Source organism: Eptesicus fuscus, chromosome 22 (assembly GCF_027574615.1).
Source record: "Eptesicus fuscus isolate TK198812 chromosome 22, DD_ASM_mEF_20220401, whole genome shotgun sequence".
Classification (NCBI taxonomy): Eukaryota; Metazoa; Chordata; class Mammalia; order Chiroptera; family Vespertilionidae; genus Eptesicus; species Eptesicus fuscus.
The window spans coordinates 33,586,722-33,609,376 of record NC_072494.1 but is presented as its reverse complement, the minus strand read 5'-3'; the positions used below and the strand labels follow the sequence as shown (position 1 = coordinate 33,609,376).

Sequence of the window (22,655 nt, the reverse complement as noted above, 5' to 3'; positions counted from 1 at the left end):
CAAAAAGCAATGCCAGATCCCATTGCTGGAAGAGCTAAGGCAGAACTTGTAAGGGTTGTGGATAAGAATCACTCTGTAAAGGCTCCTTGAGTGAATCTGATCAGAAAGTAGACTGAAGCTGTGCCATTAGAATAAACCTAAAATAAAACTATTCTTGTGTTGAAAAAAACCTCTTAAGCTCCCCAAATTATGGACACACTAGTCTTCCCAGGACCCCCCTGAAACTATATGCCAACAACTCCCCTCAAGAATTACCAGGTTAGAGTTTCCACACTGCTATCACCCTCTCTGGGGTTGAAGCACAGCCCTGGGAGCTAGGCCCCTGCTTGCTGGCTGCCATTGGCCCCGCCCCGACATGATGTCACTATCCAGGCCACGCCCACTCAGTGTAATCCCCTGAGCACTTTGTGAGTCTGTGATTATTGCGTCTGGGACCTGCACTCAAAGGGGCAAATACTCAAAGGGGTTTCCCCACTGATGACTGGGAGCATGAGGGCCTCTTACCAGCTGCGCAGGGGATCTTCCCGCCGCCTGGAGAGTCCCTTTTCGTGGGGCTTCCTGGGGGTCCTTCTGCTGGCCCTAGAGCTCCTGCTCCCCATGTGCTCAGGTAGGGGAAGGGAAAGGGGGTCAGCTCTGGAGGGAAACTAGAGCGGGGAGTGGAACTGGCCCACCAGAGAGGAGGGCGAAGGGAACTTTGCTTGGTGTGTGGGGTAGAGGCTCAGGGCTTGGTGGACCCAGGTGATGCGGGGTTAGGGTAGAAGCCTTAGCCACAGATGCTCCGGGTTGTTCCGTGGGGGACCCAGAAGTGAGGGGGACTTCAGAGGGCCGGAGGTGCGGGTTATTAGGTGGTAGGTACTGAGCCTCTTGGAGAGCTGGGTGCAGTCAGTGTGTGCTGGGGGCCAAGCTGTGTCCCTAGCAAAAGCTTGCAGGTGTTTGGGGACTGAGCTGATCAAGATGTCAGAGATTAACCAAAGAACATGTATGCATATAAACATAACCCATGGACACAGACAATAGTGTGTGAAGGCCAGGAGTGGGCAGGGACTGAGTGGATGAGGGCAAAGGGGTGGGGAAATGGGGGACATGTGGAATACTGTCAACAATTAACAAAAGGAGATGGGAAGCCCTGACCAGGTGCTGAAGGTGAGGGCTTGCTCTTCAGTGCCCAGCTGTGTGTGGGGATGTTGCTTGGGGGAGTGCTGGGCCCGTGGGGAGGCTGTGCCCTGTGTTCCCTGGGCTTAGTGAAGCCTTGGTGAGTGGGTGCTGTGCCCCACTGGGTTGGGCTGGGGGATCCCAGGCCAGGTGAACCAGGTGTCTGCTTTACAGAAGGATCCAGGCCAGAGGGGCAGGGTGTGGGGCAAGGAAGCTCACTGCTTGCTTTGTATGGGGTTTGGGGAGCCCGTGTTGCCCACAGAGCCCTTAGTGAGTGAGAGCTAGCTGCAGGGCCTGGGATTTAGAAGGATTGGGAAGGACACGCAGTGCTTTTTGTACAAAAAGCTAACAGGCTGCTTGTTGCCCCCAAATCATATTGGTATTGCTCTCCAGGCTGCTGCTTGTTTTTAAGCATGGAGACACAGTCCTGTTGCCATCCCATATAGATAATTCCCAAATGCCATGTGCGCAGTCTTTTTCCTTTTTTATTAGCTTTGGTCCCATTTGAGGGGAGATTAGAAGCAACCTGGTAGCCAAACCTAGTGAGAAATGAGTCATAAGAAATGAACAATAAATGGCATTCTTTTCCTCTGTAGCTGATAAACTAAAGCTGAAGGCCATCCACTATCAAAATTCATGTTTCACTGAATGCAACAATATATATATATACATACATTTATGCTCACTGTATTAAACATATGTGATCAAAGGGCAACAATGGAATATTATGGTGTATTTCCAACTGTAACTATATGCATGTGTGTTTCTATGCCCAAGTGACTTTTAGGATCCTATTACATAGACAGTTTGCATGCTGCATTCTCTCCTGAGGAGAATTCACTCAATAAAGATTTGCCTTGTATGTGCCAGGCTCTCCCTGGTTCTGGGGATACACTCGTGACCAATAACAAGCCATTCCTACTTTCATGATCCTTATTTCACTCTTGGTCTGTTTGCACACGCACACCATGAACATAAACAGCGACTGTGTTTTGCTCCCTGTTAGATCCCCAGTGCCAGGCGCACAGTAGGCAACCAGTAAGGATTTGCTGACATTTACTGGGACTGGCGGACAGTAACCAACCCACAATGCCAGTGTTCCAGCCCCAGTCAGCTGCCCTGGAGGAAGGAGCATGACTCTCTGAGAGCCTTTAACAAATGGCTGGTGGGAGGGAAGGCTTTTCTGCCCAGAGGCCACACTCTGCCACTTCGGGGCTTCTGCACTTGCTGTCCCAGGCTCCTCCTTTCTCTCACATAATTGGCTCCTTGTCCTTCAAACTTAGGTGTGAGGACATCCCCTCAGACACCCTCTCTGAGCAAAATATCTCAGAGACCCACACACTCCAGCTCAAATTCCCCTGACTGTTGTTCCTCTTTCCAAACTACCTTTTCTGTCTTAGCTCTATTAGAATGCAGAGATCCTTTTTGTCTTGTCACACTGCTGTTTGCAAATGCCCCATGATTTTGCCATAGTACCAACACTCTTTTGTAACTACTGAGTTCCAGAAAATGAAGTATAATATTCAGGGGGCTCAGCAGCCCAGTAAAAATTTAAATCAAACAGGAATACAAACACTACCTTGAAAAAATGAAAATGACAAGCAAAACCTTACAAAATGTATGAGATACAGCAAAAGCAGTTATAAGAGGAAATTTATAGCTATACCAGACTTCATCAAGAAGCAGGAATGATTCCAAATAAACAATCTAATGTATGTCTAAAGGAACTAGAGAGAGAATAGCAAGCAAAATCCTAATATATATATTGAAGGAAATGATAAAGATCAGAATGGAAATAAATGAAAGAGAAAATAGTAAAAGATTAAAAAAGATCAGTGAAACTAAGAGGTGATTATTTGAAAGGATAAATAACATTGACAGATCTTTACCAAGAATCATAATTATTAAAGGGAGAGGACACAAAATCAAAATTGAAAGAAGAGACATTGCAGTAGACAACACAAAATTACAAAGTATCACTAAAGAATACTTTCCTATATAATAAAGAGATAATAGGCTAATTGACCATCACACCCTCACAACATGGCCACCCAATATGGTCACAAGATGGCCACCCCCACATGGTCACAAGATAGCCCTGTCCATCTTGTCATAAGATGGCTGGCAAGGGAGGGCAGTTGGGGGCAAACAGTCCAGGAGGGAAGGGCAATTGGGGGTTACTGGGCCGGCCTGAGAGGGCAGTTATGGGTGACCAGGCCTGCAGGGTAGTTCAGACAGGGATGACCAGGCTACCAGATGAGGGAAGTTGGGGGGACCAGGCTGGCAGAGGGGGCAGTAAGGGGCGACCAGGTCGGTGGGGCAAGCAGTTAGAGGTGACCAGGCTGTCAGTGTGGGCAGTTAGGTGCGACCAGGCTGGCAGGGGGAGCAGTGAAGGATGACCAGGCCAGCAGGCAGAGGTGATTAGGGGTGATCAAGATGGCAGGGGGGTAGTTAGGGGTTATCAGGCAAGTAGGCAGGTAAGCAGTTAGGAGCCAGCGGTCCTGGATGTGGAGGGATGTCCAACTACCGGTTTAGGCCTGATCCCCGGGATCAGGTCTAATCCGCCAATCGGACATCCCCTGAGGGGTCCTGGATTGGAGAGGGGGTGGGCTGGGCTGAAAGGAACCCCCCCCTTAACCCCCCTTCCCCTCTACGTGCATAAATATCATGGACCGGACCTCTAGTTCTAGGAAGAAAAAACTACCAAAATTCCAGAAACAAAAAATTCTAACAGCATAGCAATATAGTAACACAGCTTAAATAGATACCTCAGAGAACTTCTACGACCAAGCATAATCCATTGATTAGTGAAGGAAGAATAAATTATATTTACAGCAATGTTAAACTTATAAATTTTGAGATTTAATTGACATCTATTCACCTATAAAATGCTCACTTCACTGATATGGAACATATGACGTGAAGTCTTATATTTTCAAATAGTTTAGCCCACCTTTATTTTGACCTATGAAATCCTCGATGCTTATTTAAGAGTCAGCACTTACCATAGCATTTCTTGAGCACAGAGTGTAGTAGGAACAGAAGGCATATGATCCTGACCTCCAGGAACTTGCCTCCTGAGAGGAGACTGAGCCTGAAGTGACAAGTCATCATCATCTTTTAGAAAAGCCATGTCTACAGCCCGCCAAAGCCCTAAGTGGCAAAATAGCCCACGTTAATGGGACTACCGATTGGTGCACATTCTCACCATGTTTGTAATGAGGGGTAAGTAGCTCCTTAGAGGAATGAGGTAAATGTTGCTAGTTCCATTTTTGGTTTGGTGCTCTTCTTGTGTTTGAAACTGTGGAAGAGTAATCTGGTGGTAGGCTATATACTATAGAAGTCTTCTTAGGGGCCTGGTGAGTGTAGAATAAACTCAAAACAATGGGAAGGGCACATATCTATAAATAAATTTTTAAACCAAAAATATTGATGCTCTCTCTTCAATTTACTGTTGAAAGAATATTCAGGTTAACCTCAAAGAAACAAAAGTTAATAGAATGTTATTTAAAGCAAGCACAGCTCATCATCTGGTAATGTTGTGTCCTAAATCAGCGGGTGAGATGCAAGATGCCTTAATGAGCCAATTAATTTGGAGTCATTTATTGGAGTGGCCCAGAGGAAAGTGTCTATTCCAAATCTCTGAGCAACACATACAGGAAGTTTCCCGTATTTATACTTTTTGAGCCTCTTTGTTTGCAGATATTACAAAGAGCTCTGTGTGAGTTATTGTTACAGACAGTTGTAACTTTGAATACATAATGAATTAGTACTTGTCATAAGAACATGGGAATTATTTTCACTATTAATCTACATTAGTCTATTACATTGGATGGCTAGCTTGCAAGGTCAGACAGTTAAGGTTATCATTTTCTATTATTTGAACTAAAAACAAAGTCATTTTATAGAATAAGAGACTGTCTTAAAGTGACTAAGTTACCATGACAGAGTTTACAAGACAAGGGATTATCTAACAATAGCACAGAATTGCAAGCAGTAGTTCTTTATACAAGATGGTTACTATGCTTCAGTAAAAGCCTGGCACAATCACTGAAAATCTCACCAAGGACTTTCCATTTCTTCTGTACAACCTGCCTGCTGCCAGGCCATAATTAGTGGCTGGTGGAAAAGAAAATACTTTACTTTTATGTTCTTATTCTCTCATGCCAAGGTACCTGTGCTGAGCCACCAAAATTCAAAACTATGAAAACCAAGTTTGACTATGGGATCAATATAATTTCTGGGCTCTCAGTTGAATATGTGTGTTGCCCAGGACACAAGCCTATTAATCTTTTTAGTTCCACCTTTACTGTTTGTCAGGCTGATGGCACATGGTCACCTGCTCTCCAGGAGGCTTGTACAAGTAAGTACACAGCATTTTTATTTTTATTGCTCTTTATTTTTATTATACATTGTAGACTGCATATTCTACTACTACCATGATGGTTTTCTCAGACGAATATAGATTTTAGGTAGCAAGATATTTATTCATGCTTTGAAGATCTCCAGGAAATTTTTTAATTTGCCATTGATTCTCTGGGTAAATGTGAATCTTTACCAGTTAACTACCAAGCGTCCAAAATAAAAACCATCCCCACCCACCACGATATTTTGAACTTAATTTAAAAATCAATTTGCAATGAATATTATAAAAATAAATATATTACTCACAATTCGGGTGTTCTTGAATATTTTCAGCTGAAAAGTCTCATGAAAAATGATGTTAAAGTTGGTCAGGGCTGCCAAATAGTGAAAACATTTTTTATAGACGCATGTGGCCTGGGGGAAGGTACGCAACTTTCGTCAACTGACGCTTATGGCATACAATGGGTTAAGTTTGGCCCTTAGCAGCAACATGGATGGAGCTTGAGAATATTATGTTAAGTGAAATGAGTCAGTCAGAAAGCATTAAGGACCAGATGCAGGTAAAACTGGAACTCATAGACACAGACAACAGTTGGGTGGTTACCAGAGGGAAGGGTGGGTGGTCGCAGGGGTAGTCATGAGTAAAGGGGACCAAGTATGTGTGGAAGATGATTTGACTTTGGGTGGTGGGTACACACCCAAATAAAGTAATATAGATCATGTGTCATAGATGTGCACCCTTGAAGCCTATGTAAGCTTATGAGCCAATGTCACCCCAAGAAATGCAATAACAATAAATAAGAAAGTGTTCCCATCAGTTTAATAGCACAATGTAGAATTTTTATTTTGATTCAAATCTATTTTGACATTGTATAAAACAGCAAATTTGAAATTTTTCTTTTAGTAATGTCATGTTCAAAGCTACAAGAACCCCCAAATGGCAAACTAGTCTTCGTTAATGGAACTACCCAGTTTGATTCACAAGTTCAATATGTTTGTACTGATGGGTAAGTAAGCTGCTCCTTGGAGGAAGAAGGTAAACATTGCTGGTTCCATTTTGGGTTTGGTTCTCTTCTTAAGCATTTCCATTATGTTGATTTCATCTTGCTGTCTGTGGAACAAGTTGTACTTACAGCGCATCAACCCTTGGGCTTTTTATGGAGACTGAAAAGATGTGCAGTGAATAGAAAAAAATTTACCTTGAAGGAAAGCAAAATTGTATCATATGATAAGTAACAATAAGCCTATCACAGTCATTAAAAAGGTAGTAATCCTGGTGACATGGTCCTACATTAAATTATAAGAGGCAGGACAGTGGGAAAGAGAGACATTGAGTTCACCATGTAACAAAGCCAAAGGCAGAAACCCAATGAAATGTGTGTTGAGACTTTGAATGAACGTCCAGAGGTGCTTCAGAATCGTGTGACTATAAGAGCTAGTAGTGTAGCTGTCTTTCAATAAGGGCTAGCTGACCACCAGATTTCAGCGCATCCTGCTTCCACATGAACTTATCAGACTGTCCAGCAAACTGTCCAAAAGCAGCAAACACTTCTTCCTACAGACTATGCACCTATCCCAGAACTAGCCCCACTCACCCTTCCTCTGCCCCCTTATCTATACCCATGTAACTTCCTTCAAAATAACTTAATCTTTCTACTCAAAGCTGTAAGAGAACCCCATTACACCAGGATGGCGGAAATGTTTGCCTTCATCTGTCCCTGCGGCCGGTGGTTTAGACTGCATGCCCCAGGACCTGGTTCTTTTTTCTGGTGAGCGTATGTCTAGTCAGTAAGCCTGTTCCTTCTGAAAATCTGGCTGTGAAGGTTTTCGTTTCACAACTTTATCCCATTGTGATTAGAGAAGATACTTTGTATCATAACTATCTTATTGAAACCTATTGATTGGTTAATATTAATTTGTGGCTTATCAGATGGCCTATCATGGAAGATGTCCCATGTGCATTTGAAGTGAATATATACTCTGTTCTATGGTGCTCTGTGTCTGTTAGATCTATTTGATGGTGTTATTAAGTCCTCTATTTCCTTACTTATTTTCAGTCTACTTGTACTATTCATTGTTGTCAGTGGGATATTGAAGTCTCCACCTATTACTGGAGAAATGCCTGTTGCTTAGAAATGTGTATTTCTCTCTACCACAATTGTGTCAGCTTTTGCTTCATGTATTTTGAAGGTGTGTTATTTGGTGCATTAATGTTTCTAATTATTACTAGAGGCACAGGTGCGGTCCCTAGGCCTGGTCGTCGATTGAAGTGTGATTGACTGGCATGGGAGGGTAGGTCCCAGCTGACCTCTGGGCCCTGGGCTGCACCTGGGCCCCCGGACCCCATGCACCCCCCTTCCGCCTGATTCTTCAGGCCCCCACCCCCGCCTCTCTCAGTGCCTGGAAGCCAGACGGCGACTCTGCCACTTGTCATCGCTGGTCACCATCTGCAGTGTAATAGGTGGAGCAACTGGGCCCTACTCACACCCACCTTGTCCTGGTGCCACTCACTCACCTGCTCCACCATCCCACCATGGTCCTGCTCTCATCGGGGCCCATCAGGGCTTGCAGTGCCTCCACTGCCACCCGCTCGCAGTGCCGTGTCACAGACCCCTGCCATGTTCCGTGTCGCCCTCTGGTGGTGTGCGCACATCATAGTGAGTGGTCGAACTCACAGTCGTACTCCCAGATGAGGGGACAATTTGCATATTTTATTATATATGACTAGAGGCCTGTAGCACGAAATCATTCACTGGCCCTGTCGTCTTATATAATAAAATAACAGGCCTAAACCGGCAGTTGGACATCCCCCTCACAATCCGGGACTGCTGGCTCCTAACTGCATGCCTGTCTGCCTGCATGACTGTCCCTAACTGCTTCTGCCTGCCAGCCTGATTGCCCCCTCACTGCTGCCTTGCAGGCCTGATTGATGCTTATCTGCTCCCCTGCCAGCCTGATTGCCCCAACTGCCCTCCCCTGCTACTCTTTTCACTCCAAATGCCCTCCACTGCTGGCCCGATCACCCCCAACTACCCTGCCCTGCTGTACAGATGGCCTCCAACTCACCTCCCCTCCCAGCCTGATTGCCTACAACTGCCCTCCCCTGCTGGCCTGTTTGGCTCCGACTGCCCGTCATCTTGTGGCAGCCATCTTGTGACAGTCATCTTGTGGCGGCCATCTTGTGATAGCCATATTGTGACAGCCATCTTGTGGTGGCCATCTTGTTATGGCATGCGGGTGTTGTGCGAGGGTTTGATTAGTATAGATATTTTCTTACAGTATGTGAAACAGCCTATCTAATAAAAGGGTAATGTGCAAATTAACCATCACTCCATCACAAAGATGGAGGTGCCCATAGCCACAATATGGAAGTGCTCACTCCCTTCAGCCTCGCCGAAGTCCCCCAGTCCTGGGGTGCTGCCAATGAGAACGGGCAGTGTGAGAGGCCTGGTGAAATGCTATCTTCATTGCCGTGGTGATGGAGGGCGTCCAGGCAGTGGGTGCGGAGTGGCAGAGGTGGGATGCTTGCTTCGTTGCCACGGTGACACCCCAGCCACAGAGGGACTCTGGCGGACAGGGGGCTGGCCCGCAGCCTCCGTGGCCAAGCGCAGGCTTGGAGAGGAGACGGCGAGCCCGCCTACCGTGGAAGCAGTGCGGCTCCCTGCAGCACGCTGCGGTTCCTGCCATCTCCTGGGAAAGCTGCGAGCAGACTACTGGGCGTGATATCTTGCGATGGGCTACTAGTTAAAATACAATGTGCTTCTTATCTCTTACAACCTTTTCTGATTCAAATTCTATTTTGCCTGGATGAGTATAGCCACCCTCTTTTGGTTATCATTTGCCTGGAAGGTCTTTTTCCATCCTTTCATTTTGAACTTATTAGTCTCTTTGAATCTCAAGTCAGTCTCCTGTAGACAGGAAAGAGTGGCGTCTTTTGTTTTTATCCATTCTGCCTTTTGATTGTAGAATGTCATCCATTTAAGTTTAAAGTAACTACTGACAAGGAAGGAGCTGTTTGTTTTCTTAAACCTTTTTTGCCCCCCTTTTTGCACATTCCTATTTTCGTTTGCTAGTTGATTTTTCTAATAAAGTGTTGGAATACCTTTCTCATTTTTGTGTGTGTGTATTCTGTGGTGATTTTGTCTCTAGCTCCCATATGGATTACACTTAACATCCTATAGTTATAACACTACAATTTGAATTTATGCCCACTTAAATTCAATAAATTCCAATAATGAATGCTTATCAACTCTATCCTCATCCAGTTGGGTTGTTAGTGTCACACTACCATCTACACTAATAAAAGAGCAACATGCTAATTAACCATACCATCACAACGCCCACCAGCCAATCAAGAGGGAGTATGCAAATTAACCCAACAAAGGTGGAAGTTTAATTTGCATACACAGGCACCTAGCGGCTGGGGGCGGGCTGTTCCACAGCACCCCAACACCTCTGGGCTTCTGGGCAGCATGGGAAGGCAGAAAGGTGGCTCATGGCCAGAGCAAAAAGGCGGCTCCAGCAAGAGTGAAGGCGATGCTGGCAGCCTGGGGAAGGAAGGCCCATTCTTGCATGAATTTTCATGCATTGGGCCTCTAGTCTACAATAATTGACATCCTGGCTAGAAGGATTTAAATTTCTATGCTATTAATTTTCATTGTATGCTTTGAAAGCAGAGAAGATAAACATGCATTTACAAACCATTGTTACAATAGACTAGCTTTAATAATTGCCCATGTATATACCCACAGAGAGATGTTGATCCATATGGCATAACTTACCGAAAGCAAACAACATGGGTTCGGCTGTCTGCTGCAACAAATGCCAAACTGGTGAGGCAGGTGCTGATAGAAAAGGAATGAGGTTTTATTCAAGTGCCTGAGACCAGGAACTCCCAGCTCCATCACCATCACCACACCTCTCTTGCTCAGGCCCTCAGGTCTTATATAGTTAGGGAGGGGAGGGCTTTATTTTCTATCCAATTATCTTGCTACCTTTGGCATACCAACTTGGCTAATGGGCGAGACTCCGCAGCACTAGGACTGATTGTCCAGGTCATATTATTTACTCGCTTGTGTACTTTAGGACAGCCTTGAACTGTTATTGTAGGTGAGGTATAGTGGTAACAAATTCTCTTAACTTTAATTTATAGGAAAGTCTTAATATTTCCCTCAATTCTGCAGCACAGTTTTACTGTGGAGAGGATTTTTGGCTGAACTTCCTTTTATTTGTGTCTGTTATTCAATGCCTTCTGGACTCCAAGTTCCTGATGAGATCTCTGTTGACTATTTAGACTCCTTTTCTTGGATTTTGGCTTTGACATTCTCAGTGGTATCACTGGGCTCAACCTGGAGAGCGATGGTCTTGCCCATCAGGGTACTCACAAATACCCGCCTCTCTGCAGCTGCCACTCAGCTGCCCCATGAAGGAAAAGAGGACTATGGAACTGGAAACTGCAGATCTGTGCCAAGAGGGCCTGCGAAATATGTACATGCAGTTTCTCTGACTATTTTAGAGTCTTTTGTCTAGTACGTGTCCCCTCAGGCCTTTTTCAGGAATAGTTTTTGTTGGTTTATGTTTTCCATTGAATGGGCCACACTTTCCTATTACTTTGTATGCCTTATAATTTTTTGTTGAACTGGACATTGGAATCTAATACTGAGGTAACTGTAAATATGAAATTCTCACCATTTCCTAGGGTTTTTTGTGTTACGTTATTGTTTTGTTTTTTGATTTTTGAAGCGTGTCTCTGTGCTGAGGATCAGCCTGACATGTAAACTGAGCCTTCTTCTGAGCATGCGCATTCCCTCTACATTTCCCTGAAAGGTTTGGTGTTGGGTCGGAGTCACACAGAACGGACTCGGGGCTCGGTGTCATCAAAATAATATTTATTCCAGGCACCTGGGTGCAGGTGGTCTGACTCGAGAAAGAGTCAGTGGTGAATTGGGGAGGAAGCAGGCGTTTATGCACTCAGGGACAGCTGCAGATGGGGCTTCGGCTTGACCCAGGTATCAGGACTGTCCTCCCGGTGTAGTTTCACGACCTTGACCTTTGTCCTTCTGCTGGCTCCAGACGTCCTTTCTCTAGGCGCTGTGCAGGGGTTATGGACTTCAGGAATTTCTGTAAAATAACCATTTAAGGGGAGCATGTTTGTGCAAGGCTTAGGCTAGGAGAAGGAGCTTTCTTTTATTAGCCCCTGCTGAAGTAGAGCCCTGTATCTTCATTCACCCTCTCAGTCCCCATATATGCAGTTGGTATTGAAATTCACAGTGTTTATTGTCAGTCTCCTGAAAGGGAAAAAGGGAAAAATGAAGGAGGGAGCATTGATCTCTGGATCTGTGATTCCCCTGGAAGGATGGTCTTGCAACTTTGGGGGAGGTGTGACAACAATGGCTGCCAGCCCCTGTCTGCCTCTCTGTGATCATAAACAGCAGTAGATTATGAGAGCACAGATCCCCAAGGACATGGTCTTTTTTGCTCACCCTGGGCCCCTCAGGCTGCCTATAAGCTGCCAAAGGACACATGCACAGCTGCCTGCTGTGGGAATGGGATGGTAACTGCCACTGTGCAAACAGCTGAAATTGACCAATGTTCCTGCATTTTACCTTTCCAAGAATTTCCTGGAAAGTGCAAGCCTTCAACAGACCTGAGAGTTCAAAACAGTGACATCAGGCAGATTCTAGCAGTGAAATTGTTGTCTATTGGAGAAGACATATTTTAGGTGCTTCCTACCCTGTCACCATCCCAGAATTCCCTCCTAATACATTGTGATATAGAATTAATTAATGAGCTTTGGGAGGGAAGTCAGTGGGAAGCATGTACAGGCAGTATTACTGATTCTATTTTAATATGATCAAGTGTAAATATCCAATCAATAGTTAGATAGACAGAGCCTGCAAGGCGCCTTGTGGAGTACCAAAAGGTTAGGACATAGACCAGAGCTTTTCAATGATGTGCCACAAGAATTTTTAAGACATACAATACCTGAATATTTACTTGGGACCATGGCCTCTTTTCTCTTAGATTTTCAGATGAAAAAATAGCTACTGCCGATACAATAGCCATCTCATGTGAATAAATCAAAATTATACCAGTTTCTTGCCAGATGGAAAACATATATATATTTTTGGTGGGCCTCAGAATTACTGATTATGTTGTGTGTGCCATGAGATGAAACAGGTTGAAAATGGCTGACATAGGTTATTCTCAAAGAAGTTTTAGTTTCATTGAGAATCAACATATATAGAGAGAGGTGTCCAAGTACCACAGAAATAGAATTATTCATGATCATTATAAGGAGAGTCCAGAGGGAGGAGAGAGTTCTCTGAATTACAGTCATCAGAGAATTCATGGAGGAGGGGTCTCCCTGAGCTATACCTAGGAAGATAATCTAATCTGGAGTATTCATAACATCAAAAACTTGCCTAGCTCTCACTTTGTTTCAGATGCCAGTTCACCTACTACTTAAAGCAACCCCACAACGTATATACTTTTCCACAGATGAGGAATTTAAGAAAGAGAAACATTAAGGGTCTCTTCCTAGCTCAACAAGCAAGTCAGTATTGGAGCTGGGACTCAAATACAGTCAGGTCAGCTCTTGGGCCAGATCGCTCTGCTCAGTCGTTGCCCTGACAGAGCAGAATGGCATGAGCAAGAACATAGATGTGACAGTGTGATGAGCCTGCCAGATGTAGTAATCACCAGATTGTCAGGCAAGGCAGGATTGTTTGTTTGTTTGTATATTATTATTTTTAAACACATACATTTTATTGTTTCCTGAGAGAAAGGGAGAGGGAGAGAGATATAGAAACATCAATGATGAGAAAGGATTACTGATCAGCTGCATCCTGCATGCCCCCACTGGGGTTCATGCCTGCAACCTGGGCCTGAGCCCTTAACTGGAATGGAACCCAGGACCCTTTAGTCCACAGGCCGATGCTCTATCCAAACCAGCTAGGGCATGACAGGTTTATTTAGATACTTTGCTCTAGGCCAACGTGTGTTCATATGAAAAATCTCTCCATTTCATTACATTGCAGATTCAGTTAATGCATTCAATATCTGTCACTTCAGAAACTTCTCCCTTAGTGCAGAAAAACAGTCGTATAAAAACTTCTTCATTATTATGTGTTCTTATTAACTGATGAAGAAAGAATAATCATTTCTTTTCTCTTTTAGTTATTCCTTAGTTGGAACAAAAATTCTAAAATGTGTAGCCACTGAATATTCTGTGGTATGGAGTAGTGCTGCACCAAAGTGTGAAAGTAAGTACATTCTCTCTTTAGAATTTACAGCAGCAGTTCTCAAACTTTTTGGCCTGGGGACCCCTGTATGCTTTACAATGAACAGAGGACCCGCAGAACCTTTCTGCAGGTGGCTTAGTGCTACTGATACTTTTTACATTGGCATTAAAGCAGAGTTTTTAAATAATTATTTCCTAATTCATTTTTAAGAACAATAATCTCAATACATGTTAACAAATGCAACATATTTTTGTCCTAAGATCAAATATTTCCAAAACAGTGGGAAGAGTGTCATTGCTTTACATTTTTTCTAATCTCTTCAGTATCTGGCTTAATGGAAAACCTCCAGATTCATCCTGCGGCATTGTCAGACAGTCTGAAGCCATTGGAAAATCTCACTGTACACTCTAAGGATGACAGTGAGAAAAGACAAAATCGTGGTATACCTGAGAATCGCTGATTCAGGAATGGATGTAGCATTTCTCAACTAGCACTTTGTTGTCCTAAATCATATTTTCTTATTAAATTGTCAGTATCTCTTATGATTGGAAAAACTTAGCATGGTCTTACAGATACACACAAGTGTTTCTTACTGGTGTCTTCTATGGGTATTTAAGAAAATGGTTTTATTCTAAAATTTCATTTTTCTATTTATGATTTGAATTGGGATAATACATTTTTTCATAGAAACTATGTTTCAAATGAATATTTGAATTGCAACTAGAATTTAGAAGTCATATGATAATGAACTTATTGAATACAATTCATATGACATTACTAATGCTATCTAAATCTTTTACCTTTTTTTTTTCCTTTTCCTGTCCTTTTTTTTCTATTTTTAAGAGATTTTTTGTGAGCCACCTATACATATACCAAATGGAGACTACACCAATAGAGGCAAGGATAAATTTGAATATAATGAAACAGTTACTTATAGCTGTGAGCCTTCAACTGAAACAGAGCAGTATAAACTTGTCGGAGAGAGCACACTTGTTTGTATTGGGCCTGACGAATGGAGTAGTGAGCCTCCTGATTGTAAAGGTAATAACTTTTCCATTTCTTTACCTCTCGTTTGTAAATAGTGTGGAAAGATTTACCAACTTTTATTTTGTTTTTATTTTTTTTTAATATATTTTTATTGATTGCAGAGAGAAAGGGAGAGGGGAGAGAGAGATGGAAACATCAATGATGAGATAGGATCATTGATTGACTGCCTCCTGCAAGCCCTTTACTGGGGATCAAACCCACAACATGGGCATGTGCACTTGACTGGAATGGAACTTGAGACCCTTCAGTCCGCAGGTCGATGCTCTATCCAATGTGTTAAACCAGCTCAGGTGATTGACCAACTTTTAAATACTTTGGCCAACACTTAAAAAAAAAAATACAAAAACCATCCATATGTGTTTGTTCCCCCTGTTAAATAGTTCCTAATCTTATTGTTAATGTGTCAAATAAAAAAAATAGTTCTACTTGTAGAGTTTCCCACTCTTCACTGCACATGTTCTCAACATTGCTGTTCATGCATTATTAATTACTATGTGTACGCATGAATTAATTTTTTTTTGGCTCGAGAGCATCAAAAAACACATCCTTGTCTTAAGAATATTATTTACTTTCTTTTTCTTTAAATCTTAATTGTTGAGAGCATTATAGATATCCCCCTTTTTTGCTTCCATGGCCACCATCCACCCAGTTTTCACCACACCCTGGTCTTTCACCACCCTATTTTTGGTTTCCATAGGTGATGCATATCTATATCTATATATATATCTATATTTATATCTATATCTATATCTATATCTATATCTATATCTATATCTATATCCATATCTATATCTATATCTATATCTATATCTATATCTATATCTATATCTATATCTATATATCTATATACCTATATACCTACATATCTACATATCTATATATCTATATATCTATATATCTATATATCTATATACATATAAGCCTTAGCAAGCAGCTGACCAGCCAGTAGCTATGACGCCCAATGACCACCAGGGGAAGACACTGCATCCGGTAGCTATGATGAGCACTGACCACCAGGGGGTAGACACTCAATGCAAGAGCTGCTGAGCTGCGGTGACTTGACAGCTGCAGTTCTTGGGTGACGCACCTGGAACCAGAGAGGAGGGAGCCCTATTCCAGAGTACATCACCTGAGAACCACTCTCTTGCAATCTAGTACCAACTCAGGTGATGTCAGATAGCCAGTTTCAGCCCAATCCATACAGGCCAGGCCGAAGAACACAACTGTGCACTGGGCATCTACTATGCACAAAAATTCTTTGGTTAATCTCTTCTTGCCCACCTCCCCCCTTCCCTGTGAGGTTGCTGAGTCTATTCCATGTTTTTATGCCTTCATTCTATTTGATTCATGAGTTTATCTTTTCATTAGCTTTCTTGTTCCTTTAATTTTATTTTTAGTTTCAATTGATGATACATATGTATTTATTGTATTTTTTGTTGTTGATCTTGTTGTTGATATTCTACTTCTAGAATATTATTCAACATTTCATGTAATATTGGTTTCGTAGTGATGAATTCCATTACTTTTTTTCCTCTGGGAAGCACTTTTTCTCACCTTTAATTCTAATTGATAGTTTGCTGGGTAGAGAGTTATCTTGGTTGTAGAACCTTGCTTTTCATCACTTTGAATATTTCTTGCCACTCCCTTCTGGCCTGCAAAGTTTCTGTTGTGAAAGCAGCTGACAGTCATATGCATGCTTCCTTGTAGGTAACTAACTGTTTTCCTCTTGATGCTTTTAAGATTCCTTCTTTGTCTTTAACCTTTGGCATTTTAATTATGATGTATCTTGGTGTGGGCCTCTTTGGGTTCCTCTGGTTTGGGACTCTCTGTGCTTCCTACACTTATAAATCCATTTATTTTCACCAGGTAGGGGAAGTTTTCTGTCAACGAAAAATGTTATGTTTTTATATCTGGCAAAACACTTCCTTTTCAGAAATGTTTAAGCCACTCTCTATGCTAATTTTTTACATGAACTTTTATTGTATTTTATTTTTACTATTTTAACCACTTTCAGTGTACATTTCAGTGGCATTCAGTATATTCATATGGTTGTGCAACCATAACTTCTATATATCCTAAACTGAAACATTGTACCCATTAAACAACTCTCCATTTCCTTCTCTCCCCAACCATGGCAATGGCTAATCAGTTTTCTATGATCTTGACCATTTTTGGTACCTCATAGACGTGGGATCACTTCTGGCTGATTTCATTTAGCATAATGTGTTCAAGGTTCTCTACCTTGTAGCAAGTATCAGCAGTTTATTGCTTTTTATAGTTGAGTAATATTCCATTGTCTGTTGTTTCCACCTCTTTCATTTATTTTTTAATCCATTCACCTGATGATAGACACTTGGTATGTTTCCAACTTTTGGCTATTCTGAATATGCTTCTCTGAAAATTGACATTTGAGTAACTGAGGCCTGTTTTCAATTTTTTTTTTTTTGGGGGGAGGGGGGCGGTATATACCCAGAAAGAGCTGCTGGGCTATGTGTTTACTCTTTGAGGAGCAGCCATACTGTCTTCCATGGCAACTGCACCATTCTCCACGCCTACCAGTGACCCAAGAAGATTCCAATTTCTCCACCGGTTTACCAATGGTTGTGTGTTTTTTTATACTAGGCTTCCTAATGTATATAAAGTAATATCTCATTGTGGCTTTATTTTCATGTTCTAATAACTAGTGGTCATATTTTCATGTGCTTATTGGTGTTTTGTGTATCTCATCTGTGGAAATTTTTCTGCAAGTCCTTTGCACACTTTGATTTGCGTTTTTTTCAGTCACTAAATATAAGAGTTCTTTATGTGTTTTGGATATTAATCCATTATCAGGTGTATTATTTGCAGATGTTTCCTCCTATTTATTCTATGATTTGCCTTTTCACTCTATTTATAAGGACCCTTGAAAAAAGTTTTTGATTTTGCTGCCATCCATCCAATTTATCTATTTTGTTGTTGTTTTTCATGTCTTTGCTTTTGGTGACAAACCCAAAAAATCATAGTCAGATCCAACAACATGAAGTTTGTCCTCTATGTTTTTTTCTATGAATTTTATAATTTTATCTCTTTGGTCCACTTTGAATTCATTTTTGTATATGATGTAAGATAAGGATCCAACTTCATTCTTTTGTATGTAGATATTCAGTTTTGAAAGAACCATTTGGTGAAAAGATTGTACTTCCCCCTTGAAGTGTTCTTAGCACCCTTCTATACAATCATTTGACCATATATGCAAAAGTTTATTTGTGAGCTCTGTATTCTATTGCATTGGTCTGTCTGTATTTATGCTGTTGCACTGTGTTTTGATTATTGTAACTTTTGAGTAAGTGTTCAAATCAGAAAATGGGAATTCTCTCAAGTTTGTTCTTTCATTTCAAGCTTATCCTGGCTCTTCCTAGTCCCTTGAGGTTCCATATGAATTATATGTTGGATTTCTCTATTTCCACAAAATGCATATTCAAGATGGTGATGGGGATTGCATGTAATCTGTAGGTTGCTTTGTATAGTATCAATATCTTAACCATTTTGTGTCTTCCAATGCATGAACACAGGATGTCATTTCATTTATTTATATTTTCTATTTCTTTCATCAGTGTTTGGTAGTTTCCAGTGTAGGAGTCTTTCATCTCTTAGGTTAAGTTTCTTTTTAAGTATTTTATTTCTTTTCATCCTCAACCAAGGATATGTTTATTGATTTGAAAGAGAAGGGAAGAGGTTGGAGAGAGACAGAGAGAAAAAGAGAGAGAGAAAGAGAGAGAAAGAGAGAGAGAGAGAGAGAGAGAGAGAGAGAGAGAGAGAGAGAGAGAGAGAGAGAGAGAAACATGTATTGGCTACCTCCTATAACATCAAACCTGAGAGCTACATACCTACATTATGTGCCCTAACCAGGAATGAGCCTGTCCTTTTGGTCTATGGTACTACATTCCAACTGAGCCACCACCAGTGCAGGGCAGTATTTTACTCTTTTTTGATGCTATTGTAAATAGAATTATTTTCTTCCTTTCCTTTTGGTTTGCTCAGTGTTAGTATATACAAATGCAACTGATGTTTACTTATTGATTTCATAGACTGTAAGTTTGCCAAATTTATTTATCCGCTCCCACAGGTGAGTGTGTGCATGTGTATGTGTGCAACCTCTAGTTGTCTACTTAAATAAACATGTCATCTGGGACAGAGAGAATTTTATTTCTTCCTTCCCAATATGGATGCTTTCTTTTCTTGTCAAATTGCTCTGATTATAACTTTTGATATTATGTAAATATAAATGTCAAAAATGCTCATCTGTCTTGTTCCTGATCTTAAGGAGAAAACTTTCAGTCTTTCACCATTGAGTATGATGTTGCATATGGGTATTTCATAAATCGGCCTCATTATGTTGAAAATTTTCAGCATTACAGAATAACCTCTAAATGATTTATTAAACTCTCCTGTATCTTTTAAATGTAAGTAGAATCACATTGAATCCATACACTAATATTGAGGATATACTACTGATAAATTTACAATTTGTACCACAGAATATTGTCACAGGAAATTGTACTGGAGATGAAGAAGAATGCTGATGAGTATAAATTTATAATTTTTAAAAATAAATATTTTTATTGATTTCAGAGAGGAAGGGAGAGGGAGAGAGATTTAGAAACATAAATGATAAGGGAGAATCATTGATTGGCTGCCTCCTGCATGCTCCCTACTGGGGATTGAGCCAGCAACCTGAGCATGTGCACTGACCAGAATCAAACATGGGATCCTTCAATCTTCAGGCCAAAACTCTATCCACTAAGCCAAACTAGCTAGGGCTATAAATTTTTATAATACCTTAAATGAGAGACATTAACATTATTTATATAATGAAAGTAAGTTATAAGAGATTTGGTGAAAAGACAAACTATTCAAACCTATGAATTTACGCATCTGTAAACTTTCCTATTTTATACTTCTTTTTAAAATTATTTCTTTTTTTTTCTTTTAGCAACATACGCACCCAGTGAAGGACCAAAAACTAATGCTGCTGACTTAGGTATTATTTTGGTTATAAATAACCCTGCATTATGAGACCATGGAGTTCTCCATGGAAATATCATATTTCAATTATCTGCAGTTAGAGAAGAAACAACCTGTCATGTGATAGTTGACATTTGTATTTATTTTTATGTGCAGATACCGTGACAAATGGAAGCAGTAGTATGTGTAGACACATGCAGATAATACAGCTTTTAAGAGGCCCCTCCAACTCAAATTCCTAGTGGGGTCAGGGAACTTTCTCAATGGCTGTGTTTATTTGCAGGTTGAAATATAGAAAACCTGTCGTGCTTTCCATGGATAGTGCTATTTTGTAATGGCAATTTGTAAATAAATTTTCTTTCTCTCCATACCTTGTACACACAAGCCTTAATGTACTGTAAGTTGGGTTAGTTTTCTTCTACAACAGGCTGGTGTATCACACTTTATTGAGGCTCTTGTAGTTCACACAATATATGTTTAAGGAAAAATTAAAGTATGGTTGAGGCAGTTACATGAAATATTGGGATTTTTGTTGAATAAATGAGGAAAAATATGTATTAGGTTTCTTTACATTAGACTAGTTTAGCAAGATTGGGCTTTTTATACAATGCACTTTAGGCCCGTTAAGCTTTCCCTTTGAACACTGTTGTCAAAGTGTCATTGTGCCAGTAAATCCAAATCCACCAGTAAATCCAAATCCATTTGGATTTGGATTTACTGGCACAATGACACTTTGACAACAGTGTTCACTACAGTGTTCACTATAGCACAAAACAACACTTGATTTTTTAAAAAGTGAAATAAAAAGAGCTGAGGTAGTCAAGACATTCTATGCTTTGACCTCGAAGGATTTAATAAAAATAATGGCAGTGTGGAAGCAGAGGTACTACTGAACAGCATTTCTAAGATTTAAGATCTTGTAGTACTACTTATTGCTCTCTGGACAGTCAAAAATGCATGTTCAAGTTTCTATGCATAATTTATCTGTGTGCCCTGGAATTGCATTTGAATTCTTATAAAGTTCTTGGTAATTAAGATTGTGTCTTAACTTGGGGGTGGAGGTGTATGAGGAAGGATTTTTAAGATAATGTATAGTTTGTGAAGTCTGCAAAATAGGTTTAAGTAATCAATTAATAGATCTTCATTCATGGCTTATTTCACAGACTCACTTTTGGGGAACAATGTAAATGAAATTTCTAACAAAACCATAGAATGATAGAGTGAATATTGAACTAAGCCACCTAGAATGACATAATACATTCTTAAGATGATTTTCCTCTAATGTAGAAAATTCTAATTTTTGTGAAATTTTTTCCTAACTTATAATAATTCCAATTTTTATAACCTGTTGGGGTTACTACAGCACAAAACAATGACAAGTGAGATCCCTATTAAGAGTTTCAGATGTTGGACCTTAAGCCTGGAATGCTGTGAGAGGGGCTCTGTGATCAAAATGAGCTGGATGCACTAGCTGTCACACGAAACTAGAATGATAAACTTGTCTTTGCTGTAGTTTATAGATGACCTGATCAAAATTAAAATGTGTGAACTATGTGGAGACCCAAGTGTGCTCAATTACTTTCAAACTGGCTTTATTTTTTCTCAGATGGAGTACTCATTGCTGTGATTGTTCTGACTACGTAAGTGTCCCAAATTTGGATACCACTTAAATCAAAATATTAATGTGAACAAGTGCATTTTAATGACTTCTTTAGTTTCTATAGTTTTCATAGTTTGACATTAGATAAACCAGTCTAGAAATACCTGACCTTTCATATGATTCTACCCTATGTTGGTATTGTATATTCTTCTGTATTCTACATGTCCCTGTAGTAACAAATCTTAAAAATCCCAACTATGCTTTGAGTAATATTCTGAATTAAGCGAGGGCTCTTGCCTGACTTACTGCAGACCCTGAGTGATACGCAGGAGATACATTTAGACAGTGAAGAGTCCATATAGGATATGAATGAATATAGGCTAAGTAAAATGATATTTCTGCCCACTGAAATGTACCCAACATTAATCTCTTCTCCTGGATTTTGAAACTTGACATTTGTTTCTGGGTTACATGTCATTTGTTTTCTGGTTTCTTGTAGTTGGCGTTGCAGTGGCTGGCACCTGTGTCTAAATGTCGTCACATCAGGGAGAGTAAATTAAACGTTTCTTGAACCTGTTGTTGCTTCTCATCTTGATGTACTTGTGCAGATTTGCTTGCATCTGTATTGCGTGCTGCCTTGTTTTAAAGTGTGCTTGTGAGAGTGTGCTGTCAGAATTGCATTTCCTGCTAAAATATTTTCACCTCCTTTTAATCTTACTGTAACAAGGCTAATCTGTGCAGATTTGTTTTAGCTTTTATGACCGTCAGAAAATTCCTGTGGGGGTTTGAGGTTTAAGTTCTGCAAAAAATCATGGGTCTTTGAAGTGCCTCCCCTGCCCTAGGTTTACCCTATTCCTACAGTGGATTGGGAGCCAGGACTAAACTTACAATAGTTCACTGTGGAGACTTTGCAATCTTTAGGATGAAAGCTTCCTTGTGTCTTTATAGCATAAAGAGTTGCAAGAATATATGTAGGTGTCTTCTTCAGATCGCCAATTTGATTTCTTTTTACTTAGAGCTGTTATTTATGGATATTAAAGGGGGATTTAAAGCAACATTGCTTGACTCTCCTCTTACGTCCTCTTAATTTACTAGATTGTAGTAGTAAAGCTCAAGGGTTAAACCTAAAGTTGCTGAGATAAATTGACTTTTAAGATGGTTTGTACTTCAGACTATTTTTATATATGAATATATTTGCATGTGAGATTGATATAAGTATAGCTATCATTTATGTGCTGTTGTCA

The 22,655-nt window shown here is 40.8% G+C and overlaps 1 protein-coding gene across 1 annotated transcript; it reads left to right on the top strand.

Moving 5' to 3' along the window:
• Positions 1–444: 444 nt before the first annotated feature.
• LOC114229821 (membrane cofactor protein-like) lies at positions 445–21,989 on the top strand. The gene is made up of 8 exons (XM_054712108.1): positions 445–607; positions 5,324–5,515; positions 6,422–6,524; positions 13,696–13,781; positions 14,604–14,801; positions 19,780–19,827; positions 21,418–21,451; positions 21,911–21,989. The coding sequence occupies exons 1-8, from the start codon at positions 478–480 to the stop codon at positions 21,969–21,971; spliced, it is 852 nt and encodes a 283-aa protein (XP_054568083.1). The 5' UTR covers positions 445–477; the 3' UTR covers positions 21,972–21,989.
• The last annotated feature ends 666 nt before the right edge of the window (positions 21,990–22,655 follow it).

Coding starts and splice junctions, on each gene's coding strand:
- LOC114229821 (XM_054712108.1), top strand. CDS start 478: ATGACTGGGAGCATGAGGGCCTCTTACCAGCTGCGCAGGGGATCTTCC. Junction 608..5,323: donor CCTGCTCCCCATGTGCTCAG/GTAGGGGAAGGG, acceptor TCTCATGCCAAG/GTACCTGTGCTGAGCCACCA. Junction 6,525..13,695: donor CAATATGTTTGTACTGATGG/GTAAGTAAGCTG, acceptor TTTCTCTTTTAG/TTATTCCTTAGTTGGAACAA.